This window comes from Esox lucius, chromosome 7, assembly GCF_011004845.1.
Source record: "Esox lucius isolate fEsoLuc1 chromosome 7, fEsoLuc1.pri, whole genome shotgun sequence".
Taxonomy (NCBI): domain Eukaryota; kingdom Metazoa; phylum Chordata; class Actinopteri; order Esociformes; family Esocidae; genus Esox; species Esox lucius.
In genome coordinates, this window is record NC_047575.1 from 35676114 (window position 1) to 35703979 (window position 27866).

Here is a 27866-nt window from a genome sequence, read left to right on the forward strand (position 1 = left end):
AATCAAATAGACTGATAGATGGAATCAACTGAGTCAGTGTACTGGTGAAGGGATGAATCAAATAGACTGATAGATGGAATCAACTGAGTCAGTGTACTGGTGAAGGGATAGATTAAATAGACTGATAGATGGAATCAACTGAGTCAGTGTACTGGTGAAGGGATGAATCAAATAGACTGATAGATGGAATAAACTGAGTCAGTTTACTGGTGAAGGGATAGATTAAATAGACTGATAGATGGAATCAACTGAGTCAGTGTACTGGTGAAGGGATGAATCAAATAGACTGATAGATGGAATCAACTGAGTCAGTGTACTGGTGAAGGGATGGATCAAATAGACTGATAGATGGAATAAACTGAGTCAGTGTACTGGTGAAGGGATATATTAAATAGACTGATAAATGGAAGGTTTGCAAAGGGATTTAATGCTCCCTTGTAAAAGTTTAGTATTTTTAAAATACAGTATTTTATTTTGATACATTGTGTGGCTGCTGTATTTTGTAGTTTATTTTGATACACTTAAAATTTAAGTATTTAGTATCTTATTTTAAAATACATTTGGTGTATCTTTGCCCATCTCTGGATGTATTAATACTTGACTTCACCAGACTGAGATAGTAAGATTCATAAATGAGTCAAGAGTCAAGGGGCCAGAATGGACCAAATCCAACTTGTTGAAACAATGTTTAAAATGTTAAGAGTGAAAACAGGAGGAGACTGCCACTTCCTGAAACTTGCCATAATGAAAAGCCAATGACAGCTCAAACCATTACTGAGAGGTAGGGTCATTAGTTGAAGAAGCCCTATGTCGCCTCCCATTCTGGGGACACATTACCCAGCAAACACCTGGGGCGTCAGGGGCGGTGGCAGAAGGTCGTTTTCCACGTCGGAGTCAATGGCAGAAGGGGCAGGAGGACGGATCTCCAGCGGGTACTTCTCCATAATCTCCTGGACCTCTTGCCCCACACTCTCCTGCCAGGTCATCAAGTCGCTCTGAAGGCTCTGCGCTGCCGCCAGAACCCTGTCCTGTCGGCCTCCCAGTCCCGACAAGAGCTCCAGGTTCTGGTAGACCTTGGCCAGGGCTGGGCTGGAGACAACAGGGCCAGGGTCCACCTGAGGCCAGCTGCTGTCCGTCTCAGGCCTGCGAGGAGAGGCCTGGCCCGACATGTAGCGCTCAAAGTCCTCAGGGTCCAAGTTCAGGGACTGGGCGTCCAGTTTCTCTATGAAGGCAACTGCACAGCACTAAACAGAGAGGACACAGCTATATTCCAGAAAGGTGTGCTTGGTTACCATAAACCTGGTGCGCTCGTAAGGGAATGAGGTGGAATACTTACCAGGTTGGTGAAGTAGTATCCATCCTCCCCGGTCATAAGCCTGCTGGGGTTGCAGAAGCGGGTGATGTACTGGATGTTGGACTGCAGGCGTGGAGGATTGGCCTTCAGGACAATGTAGATCAGGGTGGGCAGGAAGTCATCTGCCGAGGCTGGCTCACTCTTGGTGATCTTGATGGCGCTGAAGATGTGCTTGCTGCAGCGTGTGATGCATGCTAGCTTATCCCTGGGGACCCGCTTGGAGTCCATCTCAATGACGTCTGTGACAGGACACACATGCGCCAGACCCATTTCACAGTCGTGTCCACAGTAAACAGAAGTATCTAAAGAAATATTCTGAATAACAGACTTACAGCATGCCTGCAGCGTATGCTTCATTAGATGTACTATTGCCCATCTGTGAGTTTAAAACACCGGTTCAGGAAGAGTGTTCAGTGCCAGTAGAAAATATTGGCCTCCTTTCAGTTACTCTATTTTTCACAATTACTATAATTCTGTTATCACATCCTCAAACATAACATGATATTAGATAAGTGAACGACATTCTGATATAATCTAATTTACCCTAACACGTGTTAGGCTGCACCATAAGAACCTCTGCCAAAAAATTACACTGGATAACACATTATTGACCTCATAAATCAATCAAATGTATAAAGCCCTTTTTACATCAGCAGTTGTCACAAAGTGCTTATACAAAACACCCAGCCTGAATCCCCAAGGAGCTGTGGCTAGGAAAAACTTCCTAAAAGGCTGTGAAACATGGGAAGAAACCTAGAGAGGAACCAGGCTTGGAGGGGTGACCGGTCCTCTCATGGCTGTGCCGGGAGAACATTTTAAGAGCACAAAGTCTATGCTAGGGTACTGGAGAGGAGAATACGGCCGATAGTAGAACCTCGGATTCAGGAGGAACAGTGTGGTTTTCGTCCGGGCCGTGGAACACTGGACCAGCTCTATACCCTCTACAGGGTGATGGAGGGTTCATGGGAGTTTGCCCAAACAATCCACATGTGTTTTGTGGATTTGGAGAAGGCATTCAACTGTGTCCCTCACGGCATCCTGTGGAGGGTGCTTCGGGAGTATGGGTCCTGGGTCCTTTGCTAAGGGCTGTCAGGTCCCTGTACGACCGAAGCAGGAGCTTGGTTCGCATTGCCGGCAGTAAGTCAGACTTGTTCCCAGTGCATGTTGGACTCCGGCAGGGCTGCCCTTTGTTGCCGGTTCTGTTCGTAATTTTTATGGACAGAATTTCTAGGCGCAGCCAGGGGCTGGAGGGTGTCAGGTTTGGGGACCACACAATTTCGTCTCTGCTCTTTGCGAATGATGTTGTCGTGTTGGCCCCTTCAAACCAGGACCTTCAGCATGCATTGGGACGGTTTGCAGCCGAGTGTGAAGCGGTTGGGATGAAAATCAGTACCTCCAAATCCAAGGCCATGGTCCTCAGTCGGAAAAGGGTGGCTTGCCCACTTCAGGTTGGTGGAGAGTTCTTGCCTCAAGTGGAGGAGTTTAAGTATCTAGGGGTCTTGTTCACGAGTGAGGGAAGGATGGAACGGGTGATTGACAGACGGATCGGTGCAGCTTCTGCAGTAATGCAGTCGATGTATCGGTCTGTCGTGGTGAAGAAAGAGCTGAGCCGCAAGGCGAAGCTCTCGATTTACCAGTCAATCTACGTTCCTACTCTCACCTATGGTCATGAGCTTTGGGTCATGACCGAAAGGACAAGATCCCGGATACAGGCGGCCGAAATGAGCTTTCTCCGCAGGGTGGCCGGGCGATCCCTTAGAGATAGGGTGAGAAGCTCGGTCACCCGGGAGGAGCTCAGAGTAGAGCCGCTGCTCCTCCACATCGAGAGGGGTCAGCTGAGGTGGCTTGGGCATCTCTGCTTAGACTGCTGCCCCCGCGACCCGGCCCCGGATAAGCGGAAGAAGATGAATGAATGAATGAAAATTGTAGTAATTAATAAATGCATGCATAGCAGCGGTCAAGCATGGTGGTGGTGGTATGATGTTTTGTTAACTCGCATACCCTTAATCTAATTACAGGTTTTGATTGAAGATCTGATAATTCAGTGCAACAACAAATCTGAAAATCTGAAAATGCTTTAAAAATACTTTGTCACAGCACCCTGGCAGAAAGGAATATGTCTCAATGGGCTTTTCCTGGTTAATCAAATGGTTAAATAATAGATTTAACAAAAAGGAAGCACTGCAGTGTTCTCTAAATAAAATATACATAACTACGATTGATTTAAATAGGATAAGTCGAGTCCTATCAATATCTCACCTGTTATTGCTTTGACCACATTCTCTGACACCTCGGGGATCTCCTCATCCACTGGCACACAGAGCATCTGAATGTCCACCCAGTGCAATGCCCTATAAACGCCATGGAGTGGTGGGTGAGAGAGACATCCACATAGACACAAACACCTATAATGTCAAAAACACTCACCCAAATACACACAGTTACACAAACACCTGCATAGTCATTACAGACTGTTCACTATCACATTTCATTAACAATTTAAACAATTCAAACAATAGCTGCACTCCAGATCGCCAAATTAACCAGTCGATGGCATGGGCATACTCCAGTATGAAATGTGATATTTACCAAATTGATCAAGGTACGTTATGTTTCAAGTAAAATGTTTATATGAAAGTGAATATAGTTAGGGTTATTCTGATATTTATGTTGGTATTACGGGAAGATGCATTTCCTAGCCAATTAGCCACTGTGCTTTAAAAGTATGGCTAACGTTTACAAGACTGAACTCAAACAATAACACAACAGTCTCCTCCTCCTCTTCCCTTACCTAACAGGATCAGAATAGTATTGGCAAGTCCGGTCTCTTAATTTTAACCCTTCGGTTCCTCAATCAAAATCTTCCTTTTCGACTTTTTTGGAAAGGAAAGGAAAAGGTTCAGTGGTGTCTTAATTTTCCCCGGAGCTGTATTGTGGCATTATTTAACTTATTATACATTGTGTATAAATAAAGGTTGAATAAAAATAAAATACAAATATTTCTAAATGGTTAATCTGATATGGATAAAAATATCCCAACATTAAAGCTAACAGTCTGTTCTTTAACTCTATCATCACTGTATTTTTTTAATCAAATCTGGACTACACTGAATATTGTTGTCATATTTACTTTATTTGATAATGTATATGGTAGTCTGGTTTTGGTTGGAGTAGCCCTTTAAGACAGACACTTCGGAAGGGAGGAGTAAACTATTGAGTAAACCTCCTTCAAATCGTTGACTGACAAATGTCAGCACTATTCTGGTGTGAGGTAAGCAGACCATGGAGTAAGAGAATTTGCTTTTAGAAAATATGCAGCTTAATACAGAGAAAGAACAACCAGTGGGAGAACATCCAGACGACAGAAAAGAGAAATGTTACCAGTTTTCCCAAGCCATGCTGGCTGATGTCAAGATTGCCTGAAATGGAAGGAGTTATTCATCTAAATACAGAAAAGTGGGATCTTTTTTTAAATAAATATAATAATTTGGGTGTTTTACCAGGTAATTCAATAAAAAATGTAATTGCTTCCTGAATGGTATTGTTAAGAGCCAGGAACTCATTATTCTAATGTCAGTATTGACCAGAATGTGTACATAGGGTTGTTTTGTCAGTTGCATCTAAAACAGGGCTGTATGAGACTTGACGATCTGTCACAAAGACATGTTGGTTTTAATTTCAACAATCTTCTACACCTATTGAAGAGCTGCAATGATTGTTATATTGCTCAAAATTCAAATAGTTTATGGACAACAGCAAGTTAAGCATTTATTTTACTTCAGATGTAAAATCACATAAGACTTCCTCTGCAAATGAGTAAATGTATTCGCAAAGTATTCAGCTCTGGAAAAAATTAAGAGACCACTGCACCCTTTCCTTTCCTTTCCAAAAAAGTCGAAAAGGAAGGTTTTGAGTGAGGAACAGAAGGGTTAAAATTAAGAGACCACTGCAAATTGAATGCTTTTGTTCCTCACTCAAAACTTTAATTTTCAACTTTTTTGGAAAGGAAAGGAAAAGGTGCAGTGTCTTTTAAAATATGTCTTTTAAAATAATCGTGTTAATTATATATTTACAGACACGTATTGGCAAAAAGAACACCAGCAAAATGTCCCCTTTAACAAATAATGGAGCATTACTGTATGCATGTCGGCCTATGTTAACAAATCCCCTAATACATAAACACAGCAATAAAACTTTATGTATCAAAGATGGGAGGCATTACCGTATCCTTTTCTGAGTGGCCAGATCTTTTTTCTCATCGTCTGAGGTCTCAGGACAGAAAACACTCTTATAAAGGCGAGTCATTATGTATTTCTCCACTTCGTCCATCACTCTCTCCACATTCTCTGAAGAGACTGTAAGCAAAACATTCAAGATGAGACTTTAGTATACCTTACATGTGGCTCATAATTCTATGTAACATTGTACAGTTGATACTGAGGTAAAGTATTTGATTTTGTGGGAGTTATTATATTAGTCTATAGATTATTGACTTATAGTCAGTGTGCAGATTTCAGTTACTATTTCATTTAACCAATTAATTGAAGATGGGCGAGTCCACATGAAAAACGTATGGTTTACAAATAAAACCACATTTCATATATTCAGATAATGGCAGTGACACTTAAGCATCTGAAACTCATTAACTGCATCCCCAGGCTACTGCGCACAGCACACATGAGCTTATTTTACCTTATATATTTAAATTTTAGCTAATCAGGTAAGGTGTACTCCAAATTCAGCAGTTTTTATATTTGATCATTTAAACAAACACTTTTTGAAACCCTATTGACTACATCCAGTCTAGCCTGAACGATTTTTTTCAATTAGCTAGCTAGCAGAGTCAGTGTGTCTTTCGAGAGAGCTCGGCTGTCCAAAAACACGCGGATGAAAGTATTGTGTGAGATGATTGGTTGGTAGACTGACATGATTAAGGCAAGAGCTGCAGTCCAATCACATAGTTTTTAGCTCTTAGATCTAGCCACTATCCCTCCATGTCATCAAAGGCTGTCCCCTCTGCCTTTGATTTAACATGAGGACGATTGAAGAATTTTGCTCATTGCAATCACCAGTCTATTCTGTAGTGAAAATGCTGACAGTTAAGACATACGGTATTGTTATCAAGAATCTGTAATATTTAAATATCTACTTAAGGCTCTGTAACATCTAAAACAACCTATTATCCTCTCTGTGGAAAATGATTATATTTTTAAAATATAAGGACATATTTTGATCAAAGTGTGGATTTCAATCCAACCTACTGCTCTTTCAGCAAAATATTCACTCCTCAATCTTTGGCTACTTCCAGTAAAGCATAAAATGGCTGGAGAAAAAATATTATAATGATTCTAGTAGCTTAAATTCTCCAACATGACAATATTTATAAGTATATTTATGTTTTTAATATACATTCCCCCCAAGGAGTACTATAGAAACAAACATTTCTATTCACAAAAGTTTGTTTTAGTTTGTTGTTCTGTGAGACCTCGAAGTTGGGATATGGCATTTAAATGTATCAGTGATAACACTGGAATCGCCCATGTTCTTGTTATTTATGGATGCTTGTGAACAGAATATCAATGGTGCATGTAAATAGCTCGGCCCAAAAATGCTTTCACAGGGACATCCAGAATGCTGCACACATTTAACCATAGTCAATAAGGACCCAGAGAGAGGACTTTAGCCTATGACTGAAAGGATTTACAGCAAATAGGCTTATCAGTGATGTCCTGGGTGCCCCGTTGGCAAAGTGCTTAAACCTGGCTAATTAATTTGTAGGATATACATTGATAGTTCTATTAAACCACACACTGGGACTCTGGTTCTGTGAATTTCGCACTATTAAATATACTTATATTTCTGTAATGCATTTTGTTACGTACCGTGGGACAAGTTCCTGCAAAGTCATCCTTAATGTTGATTAAACCCACCTTTAAAATGGGTCATTAGGCGTTCGGACATGTTCTGGTAGAAGTCCTGGACATACTCAGACAGCTCATCAGCACCTAAGTCCTGAGAGATCAAACCTTGTCAAAGAACTATTTCAGTCAATGTAAATGTCAGGAAAACATGAGAGGAAGTACATATCATAACATGTTCACAACATGTGCCTATAGAAAGACTATACCTACCCCTTGAAACATTTGTTGTTTCATGCATTAAATTTGAATGTTTTCCACTTGTCTCCACACCATACTGTAATTCCCTGTTTATAACCCACACTGTGTCTAAACCGCACCATTCATTTCATAGCTGTGTGTTTACAAACCCAAGTATTAGCCACACCCATATAAACCGCATTTGCCTGGAGAATTATCACCCATACATGCAGTTAAGTCCAAAGGTATTCATACCCACGCCAAAGTTTGAGCCATAGTGAATTTTTATTTGACCAATGGGTTTCTTCTGGCTGGAAATGACATAAACAAGTGAGAAAACCCGGTAAACATTTTAGCCTTCTGTCTTATCGTCAAGTAAACCCATAGTCGATCCTGTTTATTCTCCTCACATTCCACCTACCATCACTCTGGTACATGTTAATATTTTTATCATCTGTCCACAAAACCATATTCCAGAAATCTGCAAACTCTTTTTTTATTTTTTAGGCCTTTCTGTTTTTGATGCTAACCATATGTTTTTGCATCTTGCTGTCAAGCTTCTCTAGTTGGTGAAGTATTCTGTGAATGATTACGGCTGATAAATCCACGCCTACTTCCTGGTGAGTGTTCCTGATCTGTCTTTGTTGATTTGTTCTTCATTGAGGTGAGCCTTCTTTTGTCATCCACTGTAAGGGTATTTGTTGGTCTACTATTGCTAAACTACCCAGCGCATTATTTCTACTTCTAAATGTACCCAAACATTTGATTTGATTTCATCTGATTAATCTGCATCATGATTGCCAACTCAATTTGCCGTGACCTTGTACAAACACACCTGCCAAATAAGAGAGCTGTGAAGCCAAGGACATGTTTGAAACTGTTATATCTAAATGGATAAAAAAAATACCCTCAAATTAAAGCTGACAGTGTGTACTTTAACCCCATCACCAATGTATAATTTCAAATCCTGTGCTTGAGTGCTGTAATATAGAGACAACAACAAAACCTCGGTCACTGTCCAAGTACTTAAGTAATTTCCTGCACTTGGAGATTTTACCAAGGGGTAAATAAAAAGTTTGATGAGAGATTTTGATGAGAGTTGAATGGTCATACACTGACTAGTTTTGTTTTCATAACTTATGCCAGGGCTGCCCAACCCTGTTCCTGGAGATCAACTGTTCTGTAGGTTTTCTCTCCAACTCTAATTTAGCACAACTGATTCTTATAGTTAGATGGATGAAAAGCTTAACCAGATTAGTCACAAATGGAGTTGAAGAGAAAAACATACAGGACAGTAGATCTCCAGGAACAGGGTCGGGCAGCTGGCAGAGGTGTAAAAAGTATAAAGTTGAAGTACTCGTCTGTGTTCACCGGTTTTGGGAAGTTCCTAAGGAAGAGCTAAATGACCAGATAAACAGAGTTCATAATTAACCAGTGACTTAATTGATCATTTACACCCTTCCTTTTTATTTAATTGATCACTGGTTAGTTCTGAACTCCCTTTACCTGGTTACTTAGATCTTAATTAGATACTTTCCTAAAGTGGTGAACACAGCCAAACACAGTTGAGTACTTTTACTTTTTACACCTCTGGCAGCTGGGAAGTATGCTGTCCAATTCGCAATCATGGCAGACTAGAGAAAGTCAAAGTTTGGAAGGTGTCCTTCAAGGCACATCTCAGTGGTGTAGTAATAAGAAAATATGTAGATAAAATCTGATCTCCAGTTGTATAAACAGTGAACCTTCCTATACATTTAATTGATTTCCAACAAAAGTGGGAAAATAAAAAGGTTTTTAAACTGCTACACCACAATTACACCAGTGACAGCCAAGCCATTTGATTCCTTGGCAGCCACCCCAGACTAGTTTTCAACTGACCTTTTTGTTAGCCATGCTCTCGATGAAGGTTCGGCTGTGCTTGTGGACCTCACGGCCAGGCTTCTGCATGGTCTTCAGGAAGTCCACAAAATCTCTGGAGGCGCGATCCGTCTCGATGCTGGACTGGCGACTAATAGAGGGGCTGGGGGTCTTGCCTTCCTGGTTGTCTGTGGGAAGGACATATGTACTCCTGTTACTTGTAACCCATGAGTTTTTTATGGTTGCTTTTGCTAACTGACTTAGCCTCAGGTAAAAAGGTGGAATGTTAAGTGTTTAAAACAAACACTACATCTTTACATAAGAATTAAGAACCTGCCAGGTGAACACACTAAAATATGCTAACAATAAGTACACAAGAGTCTTTAGATGTAAGGAAAAAGCCATTTAGCCTATTCTGCAAAAGTGTCTCTAGTACTACACAGAGAATGACAGACACCCACCTCTGAGTCTGGCCACCAGTACTGCCAGTATAATGACCATATGCAAGAGTGGGACACAGTAAGGTAATGAACATTATGAGCAACAGGGTAAAGGGACTGCTGTTAAACACACAGTTACATACATCTTCACACTCCACAGAAAACAAACTAAAAAACAAACCGGATCAGTACGCAGTTTGATGGACAGGTTTCTAAGCAACTCTGACTGGGCCGGTGCAACTATGGTGAGCCTATTGTTAAAACGTAATAAGACTTGACCGAATGGTTACATAAAGTAAACTAGACTAGTAAGCCCTGATGGGTTCCTACGTGGTACTGAAACTACAGAGACTACAATTAGGGTGCTATTCACACAAAACCTCTCCAATGGCAGGAGCGATTACCTTCAGTGGGGGAGCCCATTTCCCAAGGGGAAGTAAACATTCCTCTCCAGTCTCTGAGGCCTGTCCCCTTTTCCTCTCCCTCAGTAGGGGCTGACAATGAGATGGCAGGGCCAAGTGGGGCCGCAGAACAGGGCACAGTGAATGGGAAACGGGGGTAAAAATTGCCAGAACGGCATACAAGAGAAAATGAGTTGATTTGAGAGTGTGTGCAAGGTGGAACGATTGTGGGTGAGGTGAGTAATATACAACAAAAAATAAATGAATTCAAGGATCAACAAACAATGGCAACGACCGATAAGTGCGGAATGAGCGGTTGTTTGGTTTAGGAAAATATTGGGTTATCATGGGAGGCGATATACAGATAGAAAGGGGTTGGAAAGGACGTGGAACAAGTTGGTTATATAACAATATCACTAGAGGATGGTGTGCAGCAGCTGTGACTGAAAAATAAGACGTGATGAATGATAGGACGAATGAATAATATCAGCAAGTGAGACTTCACTTACTGATGGTCAACAATGATCCTCACACTGAGATAAGACAGAGAAACGGGGGAAAGGGCACCTATTTGACCTTTAAAAACATTCAAAATGTTTGCGCTAAAAGATAGGGCTCGTTGAGGGCATTACAAAATAAACTGGGTTTTAAGTGTAGCTGTGATCAGATTGCTCTGGATCTTTAATCTGCTGGACGAAGAGAACTTTCCAGTGAGTCTGTGCATGTGTATGCATGTGTTTCTATGCATGTGTTTCTATGCATGTGCTTATCCTCTACACTCTTTGCTCTCATATAGAACACTGGCTTTGCAGTAGAATGGTGCTTAACCTCCTAAGACCTGAGCTTTGATAATGTATGAATTTGTAATTTCTCTTAGCTATGTGGGATTAGCAGAAGTATAATATCTAAGCATTGTCAAACAGTAAATATATTTTGGAAAAAAGTATGTCCTTATATGTGGACACAGGGTCTCAGGAGATTAAGTTAGTTTAAAAAAAGACACAAGATACATGCAAAAGACAAAAAGAAGAAGTGAAATTATTTCTTTAAGGCGCCCACCAGAGAGCAATTCTGCCTCTATAGTGGCATTTTTGTCTTAGAGGGGTATTCAACTCTTACCCAACAAGGTCTGGAGCCTGCTGGTTTTCTATTGTACCTAATCATTAATTCCACCCACCTGGTGTTCCGGGTCTATATAAGACTTTGCTTAGAGAAGGAGTGGGCAAACAAAGGGCCGTGGTAGGTAATGAAATCGTTTTGTGGGGAAGTAAAAGATAACTCACCAGGCCATTCTAATCTTACATTATAAAAAACATAATTCACCAGGCCATATCTTGCATTATAATGGACCTACTGTATAATTGTTTTACTTGTTGCCATTTTCTGGCCTGAAAATTATTTATGATTACCAAATTACAAAACCAATGTAGCCCTCCATTTCATTTCAAAATCCAGATGTGGCCCTCAAGCCCCCCCAAAAATGTTGCCCTCCCCTGGCTTAGAGGGTTGAAATAAATAATGAAGTTGAATGGGCATCAAGGTCCAGATGTTTAGGTATTTTTAGAAAATATGATTTTTGGTGTGTAAATCCCTACTGTCAAAAATTTCTGGGTTTTTGGACTCAGTGAGAAAGTACCTTTCTTGGAGGCTGTACGTGATGAGGGACTGAAGAACTTCTTCACAGTCGTCACTTTGCGTGTCTTCTCATTGGTCTTCTTTTCCTCAAACTTAGAAAATGTTCCCAGAGAAGCCTGTGGTTGAGCCTGGGGCTGAGACTGGGCACCCTGTATACTGGCATAGGCAGCCTCCTCCTCCCTCTGAAGTCTAAGGAAGACCAGGGTGAATAACTGGTTATTCTTTTTGTTTTACCCCAGACTATTCATCTTAAAGGGAAAGGCTCCCCAGTAACGCAAGTCATTACATTGGAACATAAGTCCTAACAGATTTCTTCAACCAATATATATATATATATTTTTTTTTAATCTAAATATTAACACCAAAACTTAACAAAACAAAAGAACATCTCACATAATCTCTATCCTTTCTTACAGATCATTAAACGGCAATAAACATAGACTTTAATGATTTGTCTAAAAATTAAGACTAACCTAATTTTCTCTCACCACCTCGCATTGAGGTGAACGTGAACCAGCTAGCTAGTACGGGATTTTATTTTTTTTCACAGAGAGGAAGTTCCTTGTCAGTACTTAAAAAGTTCTAACGTCCTCTTACAAATATACAACTACGTCACAACCACAGCGCTATTGAGGCACCACAGTCGTTGTGTTCTTACTTCTCAGCCAGGGCCCAGTCCTCCTGGATCTGCTTCTGACGAGCCCTCTGGTACTCTTCCCGCCAGCATTTAGAGCACAGGCCCTGCCAAGCCGCGTTGCCATAGTAGCCGCAGCCCTTGTTGCAGAGCAGCTCTGACTGGTCCACGTGGATCCCACGGCGCTCGGTCCGCTGACTCATCTCGGTGTCTGGTTGGAAGGAACTCAACAGACTTGGCTGACTGCTGGAAGGGAAAGACTACGTCACGTTTGTTATTCACACAGCAAGAACATTGGGGAAAACATGTTTGGAACCAACTTGGACAACTAGCATAATACTTGGAGCTTTTAACCCCTGCTGCCTAATGAATGGGGCTACGTTGATATATGAAGACCTCGTCCAGTGCTTCCCATTAACTGAACAAAAAAAAATGAAGGGAACACGTACTCATCACGGTATAACACCAAGTCAATTACACTTCAGGGAAATCAGGTGCACAGGAGGGGCAACAGCAAGACAACCCCCAAAAAGGGAATGGTTTTGTAAGTGGTGGCCACAGACTATTGCTCTCTCCTTATGCTTCCTGACTGATTCTTCTCTAGTTTTACTTCTATATCGCTAGTGTCCTTGTCATGAGGTGTTTCCTGCAGCCCATTCAGGTTGCACAGGTAGTCCAGCTCCTCCAGGATGGCACATCCATACGTGCCGTCACAAGAAGGTTTGCTGTGTCTCCCAGTACAGTCTCAAAGAGCATGGAGGAGATACCAGGAGACGGCCCGTTACACGAGGAGAGCTGGACAGGGCCGTAGAAGGGCATCAACCGAGCAGCAGGACTGGTATCTGCTCCTTTGTGTGAGGAGCCCTATAAAATGACCTCCAACGGACTACTGATGTGCATGTTTTTGACCAAACTGTCAGAAACAGACTTCATGAGGGTGGTAATGAGGGCCCGATGTCCAATGGTAGGACCTTTGCTCACAGACCAGCACCATGGAGCTCGATTGGCATGCGCCAAAGAACACCAAAATTAGCAGGTCTGCCATTGGCGCCCTGTTCTCTTCACAGATGAGAACAAGTTCACAGATGTGAGTCTGGAGACGCCGTGGTGAACGTTATGCTGCCTGCAACATCATCCAGCATGACTGGTTTGTTCCTAGACCAAAAATTATATTTAACTGCCAAGGCCTGACTGCAGTGTATTTCAAAAAAAACATATTCAACCATTTTATGTAAAAATATTATATATATCTAGTATACAATTTCTAATCTCATTATAAATTCTGTTAGATCAAAGACAAGCACTGAGAAGAATGTCTCACTGAAGGCCACATTTTGATGTATTAGTTGATTCTATAATAGGGCAATTCCAGTGCTATGGATGTGACATTTTCATACCAAGTCAGAAAGAAATTGCCTTACAGATATTACTGAGCAAGGACAGACACTTTAAAGTATATACTTGTAGAACAATACAGTGGAAATGTAGACAAATAATGTAAGTCATCTCCCTTTATGTTAACAGAACAAAACTTGTATTATGGACGTGACTGAAATGGACAGGCATTTTTGGGAGGGATGAAACTGACAAAAATATATTAATCTTTCTTTCTAAGGTTAAAATATTTATAGCCACTTTTAAAGGAAGACTTGGCTGCAAAACAAAAACAACAATTATGAAAATATAGAAAATGTCATAGTAACTTTACAAAGTGAACAGTTACTGATGTGTAAAATTATGAGTTTCATATATGAAACCATCTTTAAGTTAATTCAGCTTTAATGGAAATTGTTAATCTAATAAAATACACTATTGATCTATTTACCTACTTGGCGTTGTATCAAGATGAGTATTGAGAATTCTGTCGTATCTCTGGTATCATATCAAAGATACAGATTTGTTTTGTGACTTCACTTTCAATCCCAATATGCACAGCTACAGGAACAAGTTGGTAACATGACTTATTTCTACACAACAGTGAGGAAACAGCCATTAAAGCATGAATATATTTAGCATGATGCAGCTTAGACCTTTGTGAACTCAAAGCCAGGCTATAGTGTAAACCAGAACCAGAATAGAAACTAACAGTTCACACATTTTTGTAAATATCTACTGTTATCTGCCACACTTGATCATTTGTCTTGTCATATTAACCTGAAATCTGGCTGCTGAACTGAAAGTGCTATCATTTATGTATTAACTTGCTTATTTATTTCAGAAGGTTATCCTTTTGATGTGAATGCTGGCAGGTGAACTGTAATAAAAGTCAATATAAAATAATGGTTTTCTTTTTTGGCAATTCACAGTCCTTGATGCAATGCTTGCAACAGAAACAACAAAATCCACATGGGCTGACAAACTGGGACGGGTTCTTTTGAAGTGCGGCTTATAGTGGGCTCAATAGGTGCTGCTTATAGTGGGCTTAATAACATCTATTTTAAATATAACATTGATCTCAAAAGATATTTCTGAAGTGTGGAAAGCTGCTTACCACTCCACAAGAATGGGAAAGTTAGTAACCTTGATAACTATCACCCAAATAAACAGTGAGTCTTGTGATAATTGTTCTTGAGCTAAGGTGAATGGTCAGATAAGCGCCTGGTTGTCAGATAATTGTTTTCAACCTTACTAGTTGTTTGTTCTACAATATAGTCAACTTGCAAAAAAGCCATAAAGGAAAACATTTTGGACCATGTTCACACCAATCTGTGACACATATCCATCCCCGCTAGATCAGGTCTCCCTGTTCCTTCTCCAGTTCCTGCAGGGTTATACACAAGCATCTTTTACAAGGAGCAAATGCTCCTAGGTTGAAAAATACAGGCAAATGCAAATGCATTTAGCGGCTAAGAACTAAACCACAAAAACCACTCTGCATAAGTGTGGATTTCCAACATTTTCAGGTGTGAAAGCTACTTAGAAAAAAATTGAACATGCGCTCAAGCTACTCGTCTCAAGCAACTACTTTTGTTACTTTAAATTATGCACATAATGGTCTCCTCTAGAACTTTCTCCAAGGTCCTTTATTGTACAAGAAAACTGCACGTTTTTCTGTAAAAATAAATAAATAATGAATCTGTTGTCCTAACTCAATTAACGCTTGGTGTGTAGGACTAGTGTGGGCCACACTGTATTCTTTGTAAATCAATAGATAGGGGTGTTCATACAATTTATTTTGGTGTGTAGAACACAAATGTGAATAATGTTTACAATTCTGATAACCCTAACCTATATCAATTTGCAGTTGAATATTGTTACATTGGGTTTTTTAGCTATTATTCTGGAATTACGGCTGTTTGAGGAGGTTAATCAAGTGAGAAATCAAAGTTTAATTGATTTAGCCCTTTTACATTTTGAAAATCTGAACTATGGTTTAAAGATAGTTGAATATTTTTCATGGGAAATGGAGATCCAGGAAATGTGTTGATATTTCACATAAGTCACACAATGTTGTGTCTGGTCATTTTGTCCAGACACAACATGGGGTCATCTTCAAAGTAACCAAAGGTTAAGCCACAATTCAGTCAGGAAATAGCAACAACAATAACAGCATCTTTTGTGGAGGAGAGTCCACTCTTCCATTTTGTTCTAAAAGGGAAGGGGCGGACTGAATGAGAATTTCATTGATTTATAAAATAGTTGTTAAGTTATGAACTGGTGAAAGAAATGGCTCAAGTCAGATCAAGGAAGACATCAAGTTGTCCTTTGAGTAATCTTGTTGGCAAAAGGAGGAATCTGCTTGTGTCTGACCTGCCAACTGTGAGGGATATTCTGAGGTATGGCATCTACTTGAGGAAGCACAGTGAAGATGACAGGAAGAACTACCCAGTGGACCAGCTGGTGAGGGACATCTACCTTGGTCTGATTTGTCAATGGAGCAAAAGCTAATCCTCTTTTTAAGCCACCTGTTATCAATGAAAGGGTGACTATCATGTCCAAGCTCAAGGAGGTCTGGAATCAGGCATTGAAGTTCTCTCTTGGGAAGGGGAAACTTGATGCCAAAGAGAGGTTCATGGTCAAGTTAGACACGTTATTTGACATTTTGACATGCACGTGTCAGATTACCACTTGAGAGGGGGGGCTCTGAGGGCTGTGGGATCCAAGCCCACATTAACTGTTTCTGCAGCAGAGAGAAAAATATTCCAGGTTGGAACTAAAGGACAACCTGAGTGGACTGCCCTTGCTAGTGTAAGGTATGGCATAGGGCTGAAGACAACTACAGCCCTGATTAATGCAGGAATCATCACAGAAGAAAACACAAGTAAAGTGATTGATAAGAACAATGTCAAGAGAGCACAGAAGTTGATGAGAGAGCTGGGTGAAAAGTTTGTGGAGAAATGCAGGGAGGAGGAGGGGGAGTCTCCTCCATCCTCTTTGATGGGAGGATTGACCTGACTAATGTGGTGATGGAAGCTGAGGACAGTGACCAATCTTTTCCTGCAAAGATCAAGGAAGAACACTATAGTGTTGCTAGATAGCCTGGCAGTAATCTGTTCCACTTTACCCCAGAAAAAGCAACTAAACAGGAGTCACATGCTGAGCAGATTGCTATGGTCCTGTTTGCCCGTCTAAAAGAGAGGGGTTTTGATATGACCTTGAGGGCCATTGGAGGAGTCACTGGTATGAATGCTGGAGTGATGAGGATGCTGGAGCTGCACCTGGGGAGAAAACTGGTCTGGTTGGTCTGCAATCTGCACACTGGTGTACTCCTGTGTCGTTTCATTATTGACCTGGATGGCCCTACTCTGTCAGACAACACATGTTCCAGGCCAATAGGAAAGCTCCTTGATTCTGCTATAGATGTGGATATTAATTCAAACATCACCCAGATCTTTGTTGGCCCTCCACTGGTCAAGTTGCCGGACAAGTTCATTCAAGATCTCTCAACTGATCAACACTATGGCTATAATATTGTCTGTGCAGTCAGGGATGGGAGTGCTTCCTGCCAAGTTGGCTCTGTTGGAGATTGGACCAGTGGAACACAGCCGCGGGCTCACCAAAGCAAACAGACTTCTCAGGCTCTGGGTGTCAAAGCACAGACTTAAAGAATCTGTGATTAATTGTCGAATTCATCACTGGAGTGTACCATCCATGTTGGTTCAATGTGAAGGTCAAGCACTCCTGGATTGAAGGGCCCTAGGCACATCCTGTTTCAGCTGGACTGCCTAGAATCTCCGAGGTAGGAGGTTCTGGACCTTGTGATGTCGACAGTGAGAAGATCTGCTTGGTATGCCCACAGTGAAGCCATTCTCCACACACTGCTGTGCTCTGAGGATCAGAGGGAGTGGACTGGGGGGGTGGAGAGAATCCTGGCTCAGGGGGAGAGGGGGGACCCAGACGGGGGACTCCTCTGTCAGAACCAGAAGGCCACCTGACATCAATTGTGATGCTTCCAGCAGTGGTGACTTGATCAGCTGCTCAGAAGGTGTGTCAGAGCAACCTCTCACCTGCTCCCTAGGCACCTCGGAGGTGAAAAATTTAATCAACACCCCCCATGGAGGTGCGCAACTGGCCTTGCCACACGCAAAGTAGTGATAGGATTGCTATGAGCTACGTTCCCAGGCAAGACTGCCTCAGATGCCTATTTGTCAGCATTGATCAACCCATTAAAATGGTGCCTGGGGCTTCTGCTAAGTACTTTTCACAAGAAAATAGGGATGGAGGGATCAGGGCTCACGAGTCCAGCAGGAGGCTGATGTCCAAGAATGACTCAAAGAAGGACTTGTGGAATCTGGCAAAGTTCAGGAAGTCAGGAGATTGTTCATTGTAATTGTATCCAGTGTTATTCATGCAGTTCACTAGTTAATACATATGTACATTTTATTTCACTCTGTAAATATGAATTATTTCCTTTTTACAAAAGTGGTTCGATTGGGTAAAATTGGCAATTTAGAAATACAAAAATGATGTAGGTTAGAGTCATCCTATCCAGTAAAATCACTCATATTTGAATTCCCCATTAAAGAAAATACATAATTTAGACACCCCATCATGTTATGATTTCCTACAGATTCATGTTAGCACCTGAGTATGACCCGTCCTAGTTTAGCAGGTACAATTGCTGCACCGAGGTCACAAGCCCAGTAGCTTCTGTCAGCTGATGTTCTAATGCGTGCAGAAGAGAGGCCAAACAACGGGCTGAAAATGACTTTGCCAGGCGTGGTGTTAGGTTGTGCTTTTAAGCCAATACTGGTTAAACAGGGGTGAGATCATTTCAGTGATGCATTCATTAGGTAGTGGCTGCGGGCCTGCTGTGTCAAATACGTCTGAGATTTGTTCATGAGGTTCAGCAAGGAAACGTGAAGAAACTACATTTTACTTCAGAACTGTTACACAGGCTAAATTGCATGACATAACTGCAGCTTGGGTAGGGTTCATGAAATGGGGTAGTACAAAACAGCCATCTTAGCAGTAGTTTTTGGGTTTGAAATCAGCAACCGAGCATAAGAAAATACTACATTGTATGCAATTGTGCACAGATATTTTTTGTTGCATATGCAAGTGTAATTCACAAATTTAGAGCCCTGCAATGTGCTCTCAGCTCTCTGCTTTACTCCCGTTCACCCATGGCTGTGTGGCTCTGCACGACATCAACTGACAGCACCGCTGTTATAGGCCTGACAACCAACAACAATGAATCAGCCTGCAGGGTGAAAGGAAAGCAAACGGGCATAGTGGAGCCAGGACAATGTCTCCCTCACCGTTAGCAAAACACGGAAAATTACAGTTGACTTAAGGAGTCAGAGGCGGGAACACGCCCTCATCCACAACAACAGAACTACAGTGGAAAGACTTAGCAGGTCTAAGTTCCTCTGTGTTCACACAGCTGATGACTTGTCAGGACTACCCCAATGATTTAAATAAGATGATTAAAGAAGTTGCCCCTCTTTACCAAATATAAACCACCGTGCACAATAAAGAGCAACCGATAGGCTGCCTCAAAGCCTGGTAAATAACTTTAAAATCACTTAAACTGCACTATTACACCAAACGTACTGCATTTTTTGTACTAAATCATGAATATGCCTACCATGTTGGTCCACGTCGCGTGTACACTGCACAGTTTAACTAATTTTACCAGGGGGTTTTCGGCATATACAATCCCTTGTAGATCAATAACAAAGTTGTTATATGTTTTTGCACTATAGTACTACAGTAGTAATTTCACAATTTTGATGGCACATATGTGTAACATATTAATGGACAGATACAGGGAAAAAGAGCAAGAGTGAAATTTCCCATTAAAATTGGATGAAGCAAAACACAGGGAAATACTGAAAGTGAACCTTTTGAAGTCTGCTAAAAAAAAAGAAAGGAGTGCAAGGAAAGTTCTAAAGAGGCACAATCAAAAGACTCATCTCAATCCCATTGAGAATATGTGACACTACTTGAACCTGGACAACCTTTAGCAAATCTGCCAAGAAGCATGGGCCAAAATCACAACAATACTGTCTGCAAAGTTGGTACATACTTCAATGTGTGCAGCATTAATGTAAATGTAAGCAACATATTTCAGGTTTTTTTCAACTGAAATGCAAGCCTGTTCACATTTGTGGTCCAATTCCATGCACTACAAAACCCACTCCTGGATATAGCATTAGGGCAAAACGCAAGCAAAACATATTTTTTTCTAGGACCAGCTATTAAACTTAAACATAAATACCCTTGAAACTGTCACCCTGAACAGAACACCAATATAATCTAATTTTCTAAATATATTGGTAATTTCGTAAATCATCAGAGGGCTTTTAAAACCCATTGTGATGAATTAGAAAATAGGTTACAATCAATATGGGATTGGTTTTACATCAAATATGTCCTTCGTCTACAATATGGAAATTATTGAAGTTGATCTTCAATGACAACTTATTCGGAGTAGCGTAATCATACGTAATGCTAGCTGAGAAATTGTCGGCAATTAAATGTTACCTAAATCATAATTTAAAAAATGTCCAGTAAAACATTTCATTTCAGCTTCAGAATTATACTATTCCATGACCCTACAAAAATAAAACACAGACCCATTCCTACAATTGCCCACATTTAAAGCTAAACTTATGTAGTCGCTTGAAGCTACTGAACCTTAAGGAATATATATATATATATTTTTTTAAAAGGCAACAGATATAGTAAACCTGATGTTGTATAAACTCCAAATGCACAACAATGTTAATTTATATTCAAGTTACATTACGCACTATTCACTTTTCTTCACTCCACCCCTGAAGTGTGTTGCCAACACCAGCAGTGTAATTAAAGACAAACGTGTAATTAGCAAATACAAGCTATTTTAGAAATTGGCATTTTGGGCTTTGGGCTCGTTGCATTTCTGTGATGTCGGATCCGTTTGGACTCAATTCATCCAGGTAGGTTCAGAATTTTCATTCTAGATGAGATACTGCTTTTTCGAAAGGTAGCAGAAAAGTCGGATCTGCAGCCACGAACACTTCTATTGTAATTGAGATTAATTCACTACAGGCGTTAACATTCTGGGCACAATGCGTTATAAGAACCACTCTATGTGGCTAGCTAGCTAACATTATTGCTAACAAGCTAACGGTAACAACATTGTAGTTACACGGACTGTGACTATTACAAACATGCCTTCGCTAAATGTTCTGGAACTTACTTTTTAAAGATTTATCCTTACCTTTTTCAGAATGTGATCGAGTACCAGAAACCTTCATCAGTACTGCACTGAGCTTTGTGTAGGCAATTCTGTGAAGCAGAGTATAGTAGAGGACGCATCACAGTTTTCTGGCCCAGAGGTGCAATATCGCGATACTTCCGGGGCCGTGCGAAATAGACAAAATAGACTAGACTAAAGCTAAACGGTGAGTGGCAGAGATTAGAGACTGAAACCGTACTTAATTTAAAAGTGTAAGAGACCGCGTATGTACAGGGCCTAGAATTTTCTGTTACACCCCTGCACACTACTGTCATTTGGAAATGTCCTTGTTTTAGAATGAGGCAAATTTTTTGACCATTAAAATAACATCAAACTGATCCGAAATACAGTGTTGACATTGTTGTATGTTGTAAATGACTTTTGTAGCAGGAAACAGCTGATTTTCTATTTAATATTTACATAGGCTTACAGATGCCCATTTTCAGCAACCATCACCCCTGTGTTCTAATGGCACACTGTGTTTGCTAATCCAAGTTTATCATTTAAAAATGTACACCCGGCACAGCTGGACTGGCCACCCCTTAGAGCAGAGGTCTCAAACCGGTTCCACGGAGGGCCGAGTGTCTGCAGGTTTTCGCTCTCACCTTGTACTTAATTAGGTCACTAATTGGTTAGTTTCTACCCCCACCTGGTTGTTTAGGTCTGAACTGGGAACCAATTTAAAGGAAAACCCAAAGACCTGCAGACACATGGCCCTCTGTGGGACCGGTTTGAGACCTCTGCCTTAGAGCCTGATTCCTCTCTAGGTTTTCTAAGTTTAGACCCTATTAGGGAGTTTTTCCAAGCCACTGTGCATCATCCCCTGTTGTGGCTTGTTTGGCAAAATTTGTTAAAAATTTTTTTAGTTCATGAAGAAAGACAGCACTGGTGAGCTCAACAATAGCAAACAATCTGTTAAACTAAAGAAAACCACTATAGTTGATGACTGAAGAATAATTTAAATACTGAAGAAAACACCCCCAACAACAGTCCAACAGATCAGAAACATGTGAAAGATTGCCATACAAAGAATTTCAGAGGGTATCCTGTGAACACAAATGACTAAATGTGACAATGTACTTAGCATGAATATTTAATTGTACATAGTATACAAAACGTATATAACCCTGAAATAGGGGGGCTATAAAAACTGGATGAAAAATACTCTAAAATTGAAGCTGACATGCTGCACTTAAACCAATAATCATTGTATTATTTCACATCCAAAGTGATGGAATACCATGTGCCCAATTGTTTTGCCACTTTGACAGCCTACCATGTGTGACAACTGTCATGGTTCCAGTGGCACACTGCTTCCTAGCCCTGTGCTACGCCCTAAACTGTACAGAGTCAGATTCTCTCTTGGATCCTGATAGAGGCTCAGAGAAGGCCACCACCCCCAACAACATTATCTTGATGTTTTGGAAAATAATCCCTGAAACAAATGATGGCTTAGCTAAAATACTCTACCATATATGTTTACAAACAATCTGCTGTAACTGCCAGATCTACATTTGAAATATTTATGTAAAAACTAAATATGACCTAGTATATGTCCTTTTTATTGCTCTCTCTGAGGTTTCATGTGCTAGTCTATCACCCAATGATGAGATTGTGTTCTCACTCAAGTAACCTTGTAGGATAATGGCAAAAAAGCTGTTTCTTAAACATTCAACATTCACAGATTGCTAAGTCCTGTGTAGCTTGGCAATTAGATTGTGGGTAACATTAACATGGGGTCCAGTAAAAAAAAATTGGAGTACGCATAATACAATATAAAGGAAGAAAATGCATGCCCCACTACTGTAAATCATAAATAATTTGCTTAAATGACTTAACTGAAAAAAAGGTTAAATGTGAAGGAAAATAGTAAAACCACAGACACTGATATTTGTCTAAAAAATAAAACTCTATTTGTACCTTGTTATAAAACCATAAAGCAAGATATTATTGCAAACTGAATAGTAATGCATGGATCAACCTGTGTATTGTTTTTCAACTTTCCCATGCTATAAGCAACCTAAATAGTATAGGCCAGCTATGGATTCTGCAAAACACCAGTCAGGAAAGACACTTCAACAAGGTGCAAGGAACGTACATTTATTGTGAATGCAGGCTCCGCTAATGTGGTAACTGCTTTTAAAGTCAATCAAGCTATGTAACACTGAATGTCTGAAATATGGATAGAATAGAGGCCTAGTCTGTGCACAATTTAAATGTACAATGTAAGTGCACAATTTAAAAAGTAATAAATACCATTCTTAACCCAAACCATCTCTGCAAATACATTTTAAAAGATGGAGAAACAAATGAAACAAATTCCCGAAAATCAACAGAATCCAATCAACTGACAAGCAACAGTAAGAAAATTGCAACTTTTAACACTTGTCAATCACTCAGCTTAGTAAAATACAATCAAACAGAGGGAAAGAGGGTAGAATTACTAAAGTCAAAACACCCATAAACTGTCCCAAGACTTGATCTACTTGACAAATGGCCAGAAATAACATGTCTGTCATAAAGCATTAATAGGCCTATAGTGAACAACCCAGCTGTGTGTACAGTAGTGTGTGGCATTTCTTTCTGCAGACCATCATGTAATACATTCACAACAGAAATACAGGTGCTGAACAAAGAGTCATCCTTTTGTTCCTGATCTCGAATACCCCCTAATTAACGTAACAAAAAAGGAACAAAGAAAAAAACTGAACTAACTGATAGGGGAGGCAACAATAGAGTCACTGCAGTCGTCTTACATAAAAAAAAGATTGTGTGGTTTCCTGGTTTAAGCTTCATTTAAGTGACAGTTGCCATTAGGAAAAGGCACTTGAGCTGAATTCAGTAGAAATATAATGTGATATAAAATTATCATATGAAACTTGTTCAACTAATCTCTATCATATTGCAAAAGAAGAGTACATTATTGAAGCATATTTGTATATAAGAGCACATTTTAAACTGCAAAAACAGATGTATCAGTCTATCAGCAGTTATCTACATAACCTGCTTCTAACAACAACAAGCCAAAGGATGTCAATGCAATCTTTTTTAAAGTGTAAACTACCTTTAGCAGCACATTTCAAAGTTCCTTCTGCTACAGATGCCCCTTCAGAGACATTTGGGTCAACTGAGGTTACCATAAGGGCTCAGGGGAACTCGTTAACCATTTTCATTTCACTGCCAGACAAACATTTCCAGTAAAAAAACGTCAGGAAACTCGCAAGAGGCAACTGAAGTAAAATAGCCTTGCCCATGCTTCTTTAACTATTTAAACTGTCTTCATTTCTTTGGGTCTCTCAAACTGGAATCATAAGACAATCATTTTCCATGCCGTTCACCGATTGTGTAGCCAAAAACAAAATCAACATTCACTAGTACCTGTAACATAAGACTTCTAAAGCTTGATGGGAGAGAGAATAACAGAAAATATAGTGTCAAAGTCAAAGACCAACATCAGTAACAAAAATAGACATTTACATGTATTTTACTGGACTGTATACAGTACATGAGCAATGTATCTTCAGGTTGCTAAATTGCATCCAGTTGAGTTATGAAGGCTTTCCTTCGAGAGCAACCAAGTGGCGACCACAGAGACGCACAACGGAGAATACATAGAATTCATAACGGCATAAATAGTCATGAAGCCAGACAGCACTGTAATCACAATATGAGATTAACTTCACCTTTTTCTGACCAACACTGGACGGTCCACAAGCTTGGATGAGTGCAAAAACTCCTAGAGTTTAATCCAATAAAACAAGCAAAAAATAAGAAGCAGACAACGTGACCCTACGTTAATACTGTTTGCAAAAAATTCACAAAGGAAACATTGGTCACAGCTGCATTGTTAGGAAGCAGAAACACAAAAGTCAAACTCTCTGATGTCTATACTCAGCTATTTCTGTTCTTCAAAATGGGGAATGACAGTGAATACGCCCATTCTCTCTCAAGGGACCAAGAAGGAGCCCAGTTTGCCTATCATCATAAGTTTGCCTCACAACACACCCACAACACAGGGAAGAAATGGAACCTCTCTTCCTCCTGCTTTTACCACCACGTGATCTTAAACTCATAGATGGGCCTCTTGCAGTAGTAGTGGTTGATAAGGTGTTTGTCGCAAACGCCAATACACTGCTGGTCAGCGGTGATGCCGCGCTCCGCCAGGTCACTGACGATGCAGTGGAGCAGGTCGTAGACGTCTGCCACTGCCTCCCAGGGCCCGAACGACACGTCCACCTCACAGTGATGCTCGAACAGCTTGGCCTCGCTCTCAGTGCGCTCGAAACGCAGCGAGTTGAAGAGCGGCCGCTCGTATGGCGTGATGGGCATCTCCTCCTTGTAGACGCAGATCTTCAGCTTGGCAAAGCGCGCCTTCCTCTGCATGGCCCGTAGCTTGGCAATCTCCACAATGCGCTCGAGGTTCTCTGGAAACAAAACAAGGGATACACTGTTATTTTGATCAAAGCAACTCCACGTGGGGGGGGGGGTGATTTCAGTCAAATCAACTGTTGACCACATTCATTTACCACTGTAAGTACTTTTTGCTACAGGGAGGATGAATGAGTAAATTGGTAGCTGGGGATGGATAGATGGCCATAATTATATGATGGTTAGATTGGAAATGTAGCACAAAATACACAATAACTGAACAATATCGAAATTGCCTTTCAATTGCTGAGTAGATCTTGTAAGAACGTTGTTACCTGCAATAAGGTAAGCAGATCAAATTACATTGTTCAATTTATTGTGTGGAAGAAGACGTTAGTCACCCTTGTAGTAAGGCAGGAGGTCGAGAAAAGCTTGACGGACTTTCTCTCCTGTGAGTGGCTGAGTGTCCTCCAGGCTGTCCAACAAAGGACCAATTGCATAGTACTGGGCCTCCCGGTGTACTGCTCTCACACGGTTCCTCTGAGGTAGCTCACCCTCGCGGAGGAAGTTCAGGATGTCCCTATACAGGGACATACATACACAAAACATGTTTTTTTTTTACCTTTCTACACACTGATAGCCCTATTTCAAGTGGTTTTGTTGTTTTCAGTATTCCATAACAGACACATTCACTAAAATTGCCAAGATATTTAGTTTTGGTTGTCTTTGATCTGCTGTTCCCAATTGGTGGATTGACAACGAAAATGTGACATTTTGTTTGAGAAAAATTCTGCCTAATGCCAAAAGTTTTAGGACTGGTATTCTTACTACTATTAGCATGTCATAAGCATGTCATGGAAAAGGCTATTTGGAGAGCTCACCCAAAATGTGCCCCATCCCGGTCAATGAAGAAGCGACCTTCCGCATCACGCGGGATATGATGGCGTCCACTAAACATTGCAGCGAGCATGGTATCCTCATAGCGCCGTAAGGTAGAAAGACGGGTGGTGAAGTAGGTGCCGCCAACGTTGAGAGAAATTACCTCAGGAAACTATGAGTTATTGGATTAAATCAGGACAAAGTCCCAATTAGGAATATTTGTAAATTACAATTGTTGTAAAGAAAAACGTACAAGGACATAAACTAACTTAGTGAAAAAAGAAAATGCTAACTTTTTATACCATTAAACCCTAGTAATTCTAAATAACACGTGGTACTCCTAAAAATAAATTACTAATGTTGTATTTTTCCCCTCCAGCTTACTCTGCATATGTTCTTAAAAGTAGCATAACTACTGTGGAACAATAACAGGAGCAGATGCAAGAGAATACAACATACAAATCACAAGAAATCTTTTGACTGAACGCACAAGTGACTGTCACTCGATATGACACGGTAAGGCAAAGGCTTCTGTAGACACGATTACAGAAGGTCAATCCCAGCGAGGGGCAGTCACAGAAAAGAACAGCCATGCGATAACAGCCAACTGGGACAGGGAGCCGGCCCTCTGTTTAGGGTGGTGAACCAATCAGGGCAAAGACCACACTGGAAGGACAACTATTATGCATCTGTTGCCTGTGGAGGTGGACCACGTAATTTGCGGAGTTGGGAGGCGTGGGAAAATTGGGTCAAAAATAATTGTGCATTGTACAGGCAGAGTGAAGTGATGAAAAAGAGATTATTGAAGATAGAATGTTTATGACAGTTTTCATGGCCATGGCCACCGCACTGACGTCCTAAATCCCATTAATCCACACAACGTTCCCTGAATAAACAACGGACGCCCATTCCTCCTTACCTCTGGGGTTGGAGATGCGTTAAAGGCGGTGCGAAGAGAATTGCCCAAATTTAGGTTCGCTGCAGGGGTGGCTGGTTTTCGGAAATCATCCTCCGCAGAGTCTGAACTCGACATTGCATCGCCTGGTTTATCAGTCTCACTTGCGGCCGAGAATACCACCATCACTCTCGGCTGAGGGAGTGCTCGCCTCTCCTGAGCGAACCTCCTTACCCGCGAAGGAGCCACGGGTAACGGGCTGGAGTTGTTGACAGGGAGTGGCGGTCGTTCGCCGTTAGAAGCCTCGTCAGATCCATTCTGCTGCATGCACACACACCAGGTCTGCGAGTGGCCAGTGGCAGTGGATCAAGTGAACTCAAGTCAATCCAATCGCCACGAATAGTGCACAATCCGCGTTTGTTGTGGAATAATTCTGTCACCAACCTAGGGGTGGGACCTTGTCAGCTGATAGGGATTACAATATTGCACGATCTAAGTCTCCGTTACCATTTCTCTAGAACTCCCAACAGTGCTCTGGCAAATTACCGCAGTTTAAAGGAGAATGGATGTAGGCTATACGAGGGAATGCCCCACGTTACGCACAGACAGAACCTCAAATTGATACGCCCACAGAGCG

General features: G+C 41.0%; 2 protein-coding genes across 7 annotated transcripts; both read right to left on the bottom strand.

The window, feature by feature from the left end:
- Window positions 1–293: 293 nt before the first annotated feature.
- rabgef1 (RAB guanine nucleotide exchange factor (GEF) 1) lies at window positions 294–21173 on the bottom strand. 6 transcript variants are annotated; one of them, XM_034293270.1, is made up of 11 exons: window positions 21070–21173; window positions 12444–12662; window positions 11787–11974; window positions 10154–10243; window positions 9771–9791; window positions 9331–9497; window positions 7285–7366; window positions 5577–5709; window positions 3614–3705; window positions 1337–1593; window positions 294–1244 (listed from the first exon to the last, which is right to left on the bottom strand). In XM_034293270.1, the coding sequence occupies exons 2-11, from the start codon at window positions 12620–12622 to the stop codon at window positions 834–836; spliced, it is 1620 nt and encodes a 539-aa protein (XP_034149161.1). In that variant the 5' UTR covers window positions 12623–12662; window positions 21070–21173; the 3' UTR covers window positions 294–833. The 6 variants fall into 6 exon arrangements, with proteins under 6 accessions (XP_034149161.1, XP_010869216.1, XP_019903293.1 ...); XM_010870914.4 differs by having other exon boundaries at window positions 12444–12665; XM_020047734.3 differs by having other exon boundaries at window positions 12444–12679.
- Window positions 21174–23171: 1998 nt separating this feature from the next.
- Window positions 23172–27866, bottom strand: kctd7 (potassium channel tetramerization domain containing 7). Its single transcript, XM_010870917.3, has 4 exons — window positions 27254–27866; window positions 26337–26506; window positions 25857–26035; window positions 23172–25511 (listed from the first exon to the last, which is right to left on the bottom strand). The coding sequence occupies exons 1-4, from the start codon at window positions 27554–27556 to the stop codon at window positions 25135–25137; spliced, it is 1029 nt and encodes a 342-aa protein (XP_010869219.2). The 5' UTR covers window positions 27557–27866; the 3' UTR covers window positions 23172–25134.

What these genes read in the sequence shown, in the direction of transcription:
- rabgef1 (XM_034293270.1), bottom strand. Translation starts at nt 12,622, where the DNA reads ATGAGTCAGCGGACCGAGCGCCGTGGGATCCACGTGGACCAGTCAGAG. An exon ending in ACTGGTGGCCAGACTCAGAG is followed by an intron (nt 9,498 to 9,770) that starts GTGGGTGTCTGT and finishes TCCTTCCCACAG; the next exon opens with ACAACCAGGAAGGCAAGACC. An exon ending in TGTGGTCAAAGCAATAACAG is followed by an intron (nt 1,594 to 3,613) that starts GTGAGATATTGA and finishes GTCCTGTCACAG; the next exon opens with ACGTCATTGAGATGGACTCC.
- kctd7 (XM_010870917.3), bottom strand. Translation starts at nt 27,556, where the DNA reads ATGCAGCAGAATGGATCTGACGAGGCTTCTAACGGCGAACGACCGCCA. An exon ending in ACGCATCTCCAACCCCAGAG is followed by an intron (nt 26,507 to 27,253) that starts GTAAGGAGGAAT and finishes AATAACTCATAG; the next exon opens with TTTCCTGAGGTAATTTCTCT. An exon ending in CGGGATGGGGCACATTTTGG is followed by an intron (nt 26,036 to 26,336) that starts GTGAGCTCTCCA and finishes GTCCCTGTATAG; the next exon opens with GGACATCCTGAACTTCCTCC.